Source organism: Rhinopithecus bieti, unplaced genomic scaffold (genome assembly GCF_001698545.2).
Source record: "Rhinopithecus bieti isolate Rb0 unplaced genomic scaffold, ASM169854v2 scaffold_15436, whole genome shotgun sequence".
Taxonomy (NCBI): domain Eukaryota; kingdom Metazoa; phylum Chordata; class Mammalia; order Primates; family Cercopithecidae; genus Rhinopithecus; species Rhinopithecus bieti.
The window spans coordinates 1,147,786-1,159,353 of NW_016808313.1; the positions used below are offsets into that span (position 1 = coordinate 1,147,786).

An 11,568-nucleotide genomic window follows, 5' to 3' on the forward strand; every position below is an offset into this window, starting at 1 on the left:
GATGGGGGGGGGTGGTGGGGGGGGGGGGGGGGGGGGGGGGTGCTGATAAAAATGTTCTAAAATTAGATTGTGATAATGGGTTCACAACTTTGTAAATATAGTAAAATCCACCCGTCTATCATTCAAATGGGTGAATTTCATGGTGTTAGAAATATATTTCAAGAAAGCTATAAAAAAATAGTAAAAAAGAAATCTACTATGAACCAAGGCTGTCCTTATGACAAAGATAACATTTTTCCTAAATAAGGAACATATTAGAAAGGCAAGAGGTCAGGTTGCCCTCCATCAAAAAGTAGGTGAAGGATATGAACAGACACTTCCCAAAAGAAGACATTTATGCGGCCAACAAACATTTATGAAAAAAAGCTCATCATCACTGGTCATTAGAGAAATGCAAATCAAAACCACAACGAGATACCATCTCACGCCAGTTAGAATGGCGATCATTAGAAAGTCAGGAAACAACAGATGCTGGAGATGATGTGGAGTAATACGAATTCTTTTACACTGCTGGTGAGAGTGTAACTTATTCAACCATTGTGGAAGAAAGTGTGGCACTTCCTCAAGGATCTAGAACCAGAAATACCATTTGACCCAGCAATCCCATTACTGCTTATGTACACAAAGGACTATAACTATAAAGACACATGCACACATGCTTATTGCAGCACTATTCACAATAGCAAAGACTTGGAACCAACCCAAATGCCTGTCAATGATAGACAGGATAAAGAAAATGTGGCACATATACACCATGGAATACTATGGAGCCATAAAAAGGATGAGTTCACGTTCTTTGCAGGGACATGAATGAAGCTGGAAACCATCATTCTCGGTAAACTAACATAGGAAAAGAAAATCAAACACTGCATGTTCTCATTCATAAATGTGAGTTGGACAGTGAGAGCACATGGACCCAGGGAGGGGAACACCACACACCAGGGCCTGTCAGTGGATGCGGGGGGGCAAAGAGAGGGAGAGCATTAGGAGAAATACCTAATGTATATGATGGGTTGATGGGTACAGCAAACCACCATGGCATGTGTACACCTATGTAACAAACCTGCACGTTCTGCACATGTATCCCAGAACTTAAAGTATAATTTTAAAAAAAAAGAAAGAAAGAAAAGAAAAGGTCAAGTTGCCCTAAACTCACTTTGTGCTACTTTTCCTGCTTTGGAACTTTGCAAGTTGAATGGATAGGCTTACGTATCGTCAGAGAGAAGATGTTTTTAACTATGATTACAAAATGCCTCCAGTTGCTGACGCTAAGAAAACACCATCCCTAATATGCAATTCTAGCTTTTCAAGTGGTTGTTGTCCAGTTTGTAGTTTAAAAACTTTTTCTCTGTTCTTACCCATTCTCTTTTCCCAACCTCTTCTTCCAATCTAGTCCCAGACTTTTGGCCAGATATAGCCAATTCTCACTTTAAGAGAATAGCAAGGGAAGCAGGGCCAGGCATGGTGGCTTATGGCTGTAAACCCAGCACTGGGAGGCCATAGCAGGCGGATCACTCAAGACCAGGAGTTTGAGACCAGCCTGGCCAACATGGCGAAACCCTATCTCTAGTAAAACACAAAATTTAGCTGGTGAATGCCTGTAATCCCAGCTACTCAGGAGGATGACGCAGGAGAATCGCTTGAACCCAGGGGCAGAGGTTTCAGTGGGCTGAGATCACGCCACTGCACTCCAACCTGGGAGATAGAGTGAGACTCTGACTATAAAAAAAAAAAGAAAAAAAAAAAAAAAAAAATTGCAAAGGAAAAAAAAGCAAATCTTAAATTCAGCAATTTTTGTCTCTTTTCAGCATAAAATCAGAGTCTTGGAATTGGCTGTGTCTTTAGGGACCATCTGGTATAAGCCTCTCTATTTCATATAAGAAAACAAGTCCAGAAATAATAACAGCTAGCAGCTATTGACTGTTTACTCTATGCCAAGCATTGTGATTTACATGTATCACCTTATTTAACCTCACAGTGACCTGCTAAGATAAGTACCATTACGATCTGCATTTTATAAGGAAAATGAGGCACAGAGAGGTTTTTTGACTTGAATAAGGTCACACAGTTAAGAAGTAAAAGATCTAGGATATAAACTCAGAGAGTCTGGCTTTAAAGATGAGGTCCTTAACCACTACTATTATAGTTTATCATAAAGTTATTTAAGCAACTTTTCTATGGTCTTATAACTACTTAGTAGAAGGTCCAGAATCAGCATGGAGTATGATGTATACCCACCCCAATACCTACGTAATGACAAAAGTTTCAGTAGAAGATGAAGTTGAAACTACACCCTAAATCAAAAAGGATGAATTTTCCACCCATTGCAATCTTGATTTCCACCAATAATTGAGAGACTGAAAGAGAGATGTCAGAGGTTAGAAGACCTTCGGGTAAGACACTATTGACCTTATTTTGCCATCACGGGGGTAGGTGTTATAATCTTATGACAGTCTATTCCTGCACCTTTTTTCCCCTCTGGGGATCACTCTGCTAAGTTCCGAGAAGTGACATCTCTGAGATGCAGATGGGGCAAAGATACAACGAGAGAATTTTCCTCATGAGCGACAATCGATTACCCCATTACTTAATTAAAGACCAGTAGACATACATTTTTTTAGCCTGAAAGAGTTAAATGCAGTAATATCCTGTGAAATAAAATATGAATCCTGAGATAATTTACTATAGAAAATATAGCACCTTAATTATTTACATAATCCAGGGAACTCAAAGCACTTCACAAGCAACTCATGAATTCTCTACTTATTTTATTTATCAATTATTACATTCCTTACATCCTACCACACCATTGCAGGTAAAGGGCAATGGAACCAAAATTATTATATTCCTCAAAATCAGGTTAATATGGCAATGAAAATGAATGGGTGCTTCTTAGGGTCATATGAGAATGAATAAGAGCTGTCTGGAGCTGGACCTAGGACACTGTCTCTAACATGTGGTGCTTTGGTAAACTTTTTTTTTTAAAGGAAAAGCAATAAAAGGTATATTTAGATTCACTTCACCCAGTTCAAACATAACACCATCCATCTAAAAGAGATTTGAAACCAAATTGAAGAATAAGCTTTCCTAAGATATGCCTATGACACAAAAGAAGTCAGGGTCATGCTTTACAAATGAAAATGTCTTCCAATTTAAATTATGTACAACATCTAGGTTTTGGTTTATTTGCTTGTTTGGGGGTAATTTTATAATTTTGCCAACAACCACAACAAAAAGCTCATGGATATCAACAGAATGCAGAGGCAAAACCATGTGAGCAGGCCTGGTACCAGCAGTGAACTAAACACGCAGGCAGGTAATGCCCCCTTCTCAGCAAACAGTGCAGCCTACTGTATAGAACCCACCCACACCCGGCCCAGCCCAATGCCCCACAGCTCCTAGTTCACAAGGTTCTACGTTTCCCCGCTTATAAATCCCCTTTCAGATTCTTCAGTGTAACCTAAATCTCTCTCATGTCCAATCCTCACAGACACTCCTATTGTTAGAAAAAATGACACCAAATTTCCCAAAATCTCATTCTGGCAGCTTTGACCAAACAGCTCTTTGCACTTCTCAAAAGCCAGAATTGTTCTAATTGTAGTAGTAGACTAAAAATGGAATACACAGAAGTGACTAAAAAGAAAGGACATTTCTCATCACAAGTTCTTCTTATATTATGTCTGTCAGAGGTACATTGTTGTAGGTCTGTAGCTTGTATCTACATTATAATAAATAAATAACACAGGGTCTAACCACATTACTTCTGCCTTAACACACTGTACCTGAAAGATAGCATCAGGTAAAACTGACTTGTAAGTTCCTTTCATTTAATCCCCTTTTCTTTCCTCGGCATCTTTACCACAAGGGAAAAAAAAAAAAAAAAAAAAACCAAATTCTTGAATTTTCTCATCAGCAAGAAAAGTTTTTGCATTTGATGGCTATCGATGAGCTTCTATGAAAATGACTCCTACCACTCCAACCCCAAAAGGAATCTGATCAGAAGCTGCTCTAAATGATTTAAAGTTATTTTACTCCTATTTTGCTCAAGGCCTAATACCATCAGAATTCTCTTTCTGCTATCTATAGCTTCCTTCCATTACCCACCACCCCTCCACCTATATATGCAAACATACACACACACATATACATAGACACACAAATTATTCTCTAATGCTTTAAAGGGGAGAGGGGAGGAGGAGAAGTCCCATAATGTAATTGCTATATTAAAAAGAAGTGGCAGGCGAGAATAGTAAGGGAGGGTGTCAAAAGTGAAATACAGTAGTAGAATTAAAAAAACACACACGCTACATTTCTGTGATGGGGGTGTTAATTGAATACAGAGAGAAAAGGAAAGAGAGAGAACAAAAGGGTGTTAAGGAGCAAAAAATAAATTTTTTTAACCTCCTCCAGAGATTTGATTTGCGTTAACTTCAATGCAGACAATGCACAGAGGACAACTGGCTGAAAAGTGCCATATATAGCTATTATGTTCTAAAATTAAAAACTATTCGCAACAATTGCAGCTATTCATTGCTATCCATAAATAGTTTCCTCAGTAAATGGCATTCAATATTTTTTGTGTTTTCTAATTTTAAACTTGCGTGATTTTGACACAGAAGTAAAAAACAGGAAATGTTTAAAACATATTCAAGGTTTTTTTAAAGAAATGTAATATGCTTGACTTTTTCTCCTTTTCTTCTATCCCAACAACCCCATTACCACCACATATACACATACGCAAAACTTAGCCTATTACTAATATGCCTGAAGACAAGGAATGGGTCTTAAAAATCCCAAAGAAAATGTTATATTAAATGATCCAAAACTCTAATTGTCTCTGTATTCCTAGAATGAGTGAGCAGATAAAAGTCACATGTGAAATATACATTGCTATAGGTCTTGACAGGGTTTTTTAGCTGCTCTTTGAGATTCGCCACTCGAGCATTTTGCTGGCACTTCTTCTTAGCATTTATTTTTTTAAAAGTGAAAAAGTATTAAAAAAAAAAACACTGCCCACATTCTGAAGCAAGAAGACACACGGGTTCTTTTCGTTTTGTTTTGTTTTTTAAATATTCCCATAGTAATTTCTGACTTAAACACCCATCAATCAATTGTAATTCAGACGGCACTGCCTACTTTGAGGTGTTACGTGCGTGTGTGTATGTATTTTTAAAGTTCCAAAAGGTTGGTAATACATCTTAGCCAGTTTTCGTATTCACAAGTATAAAATCATTAACAAATGCAAAAAAGCAAAAATAACAAATCAATGCAATTACCAAGTTCCTCTCAAGAGTTCTGCCTAGGTGAGCCAAATGTATGAACTTCGTGTTAGAATACGAACAAACAAAGCCCACCCTAAATCAAGTAACCTCTATTATTATTACAAGCATTATAATGCTTGAGATGGAAACTCAAAAATACTCATTTAATGCAAAGAGGCTTGAAAGTAACAATAGAAAAGTCCCCAAACAATAAAGGAATGTATGTGAACTGATCACTCAAGCGATCTTTTCACCAGCTCTGTATCAAAAGAGGAAAAAAAAAAAGGTTCCTGCAACTTTACAGACACTTTGTTCCTCCGACACATCAACTGCATGGAAGATATGCTGGCAAAAAGATTCAAGGTTCCAGGGTCCTGAGTAGCCAAGTAATCGTGCTTTAGAATGAAAGGGTTCTTTTCAGCACACCACAGTTGACTCCTACCTTTAACACAACACTCAACAATTCCAGGAGAGGTTTTTGCCTTCCCTTCAATCCTTCCAACACACAAGTTGAAGACTAAGAGGGAGGTAAGCCTTTTTTTTTCCTCTACTTTCACCCAGGGGTGCCCTCTTAATCCAAAACTTGTGTGTGTGTGTGTGTGTGTGCGTGTGTGTGTGTGTGTGTCTGTCCCTTAACACAGGGGGCAATGATTCTTATCACTTTCAATTACATTATTTCATAAACTATTTTTTAATGTATTATTCTAGAGACAACACAAAAAAACCTTAATTTAGATTTACGTCCTAAACATTAAATGTATTGACACAAAATTCAAAAAACAAAACTTTTAGAATGTTACTCTGACCAATATGACTACTTTACTTCCTATCACTATACTTGAGCCAATATGAACAAGGAGCGAACTCTTTAACCCACACCTGAACCGGATCTCTATTCACACCCACCCACTTTGATCTACTGCCTCAGTAGGTTTTAATTAGGAAACTAGAATTAAGCACTTTGGCCACAATGTACATTTAAGTACCCTGACAGGCTTCCTTTCAATAAAAATCTGATAGACTTTCTTTAGTCCATATGATCACATATGCTTTTATATTTTGATTCTACATTTCATGAAACAAGATCAGCAGGAACTCATACTCGATTAGAAACAAATCTCAACAAACCAAATATTCAAAGTAAATAAGCATCAGAGATCAAAGAAGAAAAAAGAGAGAAGATAAAATATATACACACACACACACACTTAGGTTTCCTACTCTGGGCTAATAGAAAAAAAAAAAAACTAAAAAGTGTGACAAACTGGAAAAAAGCTCTCTTGATATTTGAATGCACAGTCCATAAATCTTTTAAAAGGTGTCTCACAGCTAAAATAATGCAATTAACAGGTTTGCAATAAGGTTAAGCTTTGGCAAGGCAACCTGGAAGACTTAGAGGTCTGAACATCACTTCTCAGGTGCTTTGTCTTGAATGTTATGCACAACACAAATAAGATTCAACAAAGGAGCTGCGTACTAATTTTACACGCATTTCAAGACCCAAGTAATTACATATTCAATCAACAGTCACATCTTGAAACTATTTTTTTAAAAGAAAAACACAGAGAGCTCTCAAAAAGAAAGCCACCCTGTGTGCCCTCTCCCCCCACCCCTTTTTTATGTGTAACTATCAATGTATATCAACCAAGCATGCAATCATATTTATTGTCACTTTCATTCATGTCATGCCCTTGCTTATATGGTTTAGATATGAATTATTGACTGTTACACTCCTTGTTGTAAAAAATAAATAAATAAATAGGATGTCAGGTACTTTGCACTGCTCTAAAGCGAGCGAGTAAGTCAGAGCCCAGCAGAAGCTCCCGCTTTATATAACCACCCCTTGTCCCTCATCTTTATTCCCTGGTTTCAGATTGCCTTCTCAAATCTTTCTTCTTACAAGGGAGAGCTTTACCCACTTTGGAAAATTAAGGATTAAAATAAACAAACAAGGGGATGTTGCTAAATGTCCTTCCCAGAGCATCTGTTGTTTAAGAACACCTCTGATTGATGACTGCTATTTTTTAATTGTTGCTTTAAAATTTAAATGCCCTCCTGGGATGTGTTATAAGTGTGTTAGTCCATGATACCAGGTCTAGAAAGTAGAAAAACAACAGAGTGAATGATCTCATGGCGTTATACTCTCCCAAACCCAACGATTCTCCCTGCAATAAAATCACAGGCCACTCAAATACCGATAACCTAATGTTGTATAGCGCATTCTACAAAGGTATTTGACAACACTCTCTGTTGAGAACCTCTAGTCTGCTGTTTTGTGTAATTACAAGAAAAAAAGGAAAGGAAACTTCAGTTTAGCACCCCCATGCCCAACTCCAAAAAAATTAGGGTTTTAAAAATGGGCCAAAATATATTCCTTAAAAAAATGAACTTTTACTTTCATATTTTTGCCCCAAAGATACATCAGTCTATAAATTTCCTTTCAGAATCTATAGTTTAGCCCCAGTCTCAGAAAGGCTGGAAATGGAGTTATGGGAAATTAGCCAGTAGTGCCTGATAATAACTGTCAAAGAAACTTGGTGCTTTCTTTTAAGGAAAGCAGGGCTAGGACTTCCTATTCGAATATGAGGTCAACCTTGATAGTACTTGTATTCTGAAATTTTAATATTTAAATGATAGATTTGTGACTGCTGGTTAAGTGATTTCATTGGCCAAAGAAAATGCTAAAATGTTGGAATCTCATTCCTACCTGTTTTTTCTTTGATTTCACACAACACATTAAACAAGGCAGGCTTCATTCTGTGGCAGTTTAAAGCATGTTTTCTGCAAGAAAGAAACAACATGATAGCTTAGGTGGACTCTCAAGATCAAACTGCCGATAATGCACAGGGTGAAAACATTTGAACATTTAGACAAAATTATATACCAAGCGTAACTCTATGGCATGCTTCAATTGTTTTCATGACTTAATATACAGAGTCCCGCCATGGAAAAAGAAATAATGTTAATTAGCAGGGAGAGAGTAGGGATTTAACTACAGAACAGAACTAACCTAAATTAGGCCCATTTAGGGAAAGGTTTTTTTTTTTAAGTAGTTTAATCAAAGTGTAATTCTTAAACCCACAATTCTTCCCAGGACAATGAATACAGCAAAGCCAAAGGCGTAGGTTAACAGTTTTGTAAAATCCATGCAACGACCACAGCCTAGGAACTGTCTGCCTCTCGGTCTGTGTGTTTTCAAATTTAATTCATCCATGTGTTCGAATTCATTCCGCAGATGCCCCTGTATTCTCATAAACACAAGATGCTTGAAAGGTCTTCTGAGTAGAACTGTCAATTTATAACATTTCAGTCCCCAAGTTAAAGAGTATGGAAATGCATTGCCAGGGGGCAAACATACCCATATGGGGAATAAATTCATTTCTCTGTGTTCACATTATGCCTCTTGTGCACACACTGCTTATTTGCAGGTGTTGAAATTCAATTATTTACAATTAGGACCTTGCACCCATTGGGGGAAAAATAAATGCAATTTTGTCTTTTAGATTAGTGATTTACCTGGTGTGTGTGTGTGTGTGTGTGTGTGTGTGTGTGTGTATTCCGAATGCACTTGAGGAACAAAACAATACCTTTCCTTCTATTTTATTATGGAATCACTTAGCAGAATGATACTGTTTTGGAAACAAAATACTGATCATATCAGCTATTAGTTAAGGGAATTCTGTCTACTAACTAAAATTAATGTGTAAAGATAAATGGAAAGTTCTGGCACTCAAAACACATGCAATTCTTTTTTAATCCCTTTGAAAGTTAAAAAATAGACACACATCCTCATGAAGAACAGAGATCAGAAACATGCTCTGTGTAGTGTACAGCAGGGGAGTAATAAACTCAAAATTCAAGACTATCAAAAAGAACACATATATTATATCCAAAATATTAATGGTTTACTTTTGTAAATAATAAATATACATTATAAAGGTGTGACTAGAAAAAGGAAAAAAGGACATACTATCTACTGTTTATCCAAAAGAAAGCTTCGCGTTGATTTAAGTTCTCATGTGGGGTGGAAAAAAAAAGATGGAAAATAAAGTATTAAAGACCTTTCCTGGGTCTTTTAAAATAGTTTTAATTAATTCTATTCTTATACATAGGACCAAATGCAGACAAAAATTCTCACACAGCTTTATAAAAATATTGCATTTCCACAGCACACAAACGGAGCTAGCTATAGAGGAAGAACTGAAAATTTCCCCATCCCAAAATTGTATCTGATCTCTCTCTGCATCTAGGCCATTGAAAGGGGGAAGTCGCCAAGCCCTGTTTGTCCTCAGTTTCACAAAAAAAGAGAGACTGAACATCAAAAAAGTAGTGAGTATCTATTCTTACTAGCCCCTTCCACTTCACAAACTTGTTTTAAGCCAGTTTATCGGTATGTCTGAGAGTATTTTCTAGAACAATGTAATAGAGAAATATGTTCCAATTCAAAAGAGAATTGCCAGTGGGAAATATTCCTCTTACCATACCTATTAGCTTTTCTTCCCATAATAAAATTTAAAGAGAGCACCAATTAATTTTTAAAATTTCCCCTATTTAAACAAAACTTAGAATGCTTTGAGTCTTTCAACATTTCCAAGTTTTCAAACACCCATAAACCTTAGTACTTTTGAGTTTACATGTTGCATGTGCTTGCAGCTAAAATTGAGTATAATTCATAACATCCATGTTTTTAACTGCTTCCTCTCATTTTCTCAACTCAGATTCTTATTTCACTTAGACAAAAATACACATAATGATGTCTTCTCCATATAACCAAGTCATCTGAAGTACAGGAGTTGTGTATATTTGTTTACAGGATTTTCAAAGAAAAAAAAAACGCTACTTCGGAGATATAACAAAGCTGGGTTATTGTACAGACATATGTGGTCATTAGGTTTTTAAAATTCTTGCTTTTGAGTTCGGCCTTGGGCAAGCTGTTAGCGGGTTGTCACTTAGTCTATGTTTTACTTTGAAAGAGAATTTACTGTAAAATCCTGGAGGAGAGAACTATCTACCTGGCAGTGGATTAACTTGAGAAGCTACACAGTTTATTATGTTTCCTAAATGAGACCTTCATGTCCTATAGTATTGAAATACATAAAATTCATACATGCTTTCATTTCTAAGTGGTCCTGAAAGAAGCATGGGGGAAAAGAGCATGCTTGATTTCTGTCCCCCCACCCCTTTTTAAAGGACCATACATAGCTGTATGTGTCACGGAAGGTTAGTAAACCGGCTCAAATTAGGAGACAATAAAGTTAAACTAAAAATCTGAGTCTCTTAAAACTAACAAATATACCTAAAAACAAAATTATCTTTTCATCAACTTTTTAAAAAAACAAAATTAAGTGAATGCAAAATATATTCTGGATAGCTGACAACTACTGACAAAGAAATACCCTGCTTTTTTGTTGTTTTGTATTTTGGGTAGGGGGGAAAGAAAGGAGAAAATATAAAAATTAATTTTGGACGGGAGAGTCAAGAAAGAAAATCAAACTCGCTGAATTAGGTAATGAGTCAACTAAATTTGCAAATAAAGTGTTCTTGGGACATTTTATTTTGTAATGTTACAGAGTCCCCTCAACAAGAAGGCATGGAATGCTGTTCAAAACTTGACAATTTTGCTTTCTCTGATACTTTTTTAAAGCAGTAAAAAGTGCCGAGGGCCGCTTTTGGATCAGTTGGCAGCATTTTCGGCGTGCCTGTGTGTCTGTGTGGATATAAATGAATACCCCTGTATTCACACACACACACACAATATGTACACAGCCACATCTCGGCATGGGCGATTACACTTTCGATAACAACGCTCTTTCAAATTTTACTCCTCCGCCATGTAGTTGCTTGTCAAAATGAGAAAAGAAATAACATTTTTTTAAAAAGCGCTGTGGTGATTCAGTTCCCATTGTTTCCCCCTGCGAGAGGGAGAAAAACAAAAAAACCCCAAGAAAGGAAAAGAAAAGCCTCCATCTCACCTGGCCTGCGCCTCATCCAAACTCTGGTCTGTGATGGTCATAATTTGCTGTAAAATGTCTCCAATGTCCTGCTTCCTCCCGCCCTCCCCCTCGGTCCCTCCGGCCCCATCCTGCAAGTGCTGGGACAGGCCGGGGTGTCCGGCCATCCCGACCCCAGCATGGGAATGCATCAGCCTGGGCTGCTCGTCCATCTCCAAAGGCTACGGCAGCCCCCGGCTCTTCCTCTTCTGCTCCTCGGCTCGGCTCCTGGGAAGCACCAAGGCTTTTTATCCTTCAAGCTTGTCTTCAAATCCTTTTCAGGATAAACAGGGAAGGGGGAAAAAAGAAAACCAAAA

The 11,568-nt window shown here is 37.3% G+C and overlaps 1 protein-coding gene across 2 annotated transcripts in view; it reads right to left on the reverse strand.

The window, feature by feature from the left end:
• PBX1 (PBX homeobox 1) overlaps positions 1–11,568 on the reverse strand; it is a 295,354-nt gene extending 283,786 nt beyond the window's left edge. For both annotated transcript variants that reach the window (XM_017886424.1, XM_017886423.1), the window contains exons 1-2: positions 11,234–11,568; positions 7,969–8,042 (exon numbers count right to left, since the gene is read on the reverse strand). In XM_017886424.1, the coding sequence (XP_017741913.1) occupies positions 7,969–8,042; positions 11,234–11,424 (265 nt within the window). In that variant the 5' untranslated portion in view covers positions 11,425–11,568. The remainder of the gene's footprint in view (positions 1–7,968; positions 8,043–11,233) is intronic.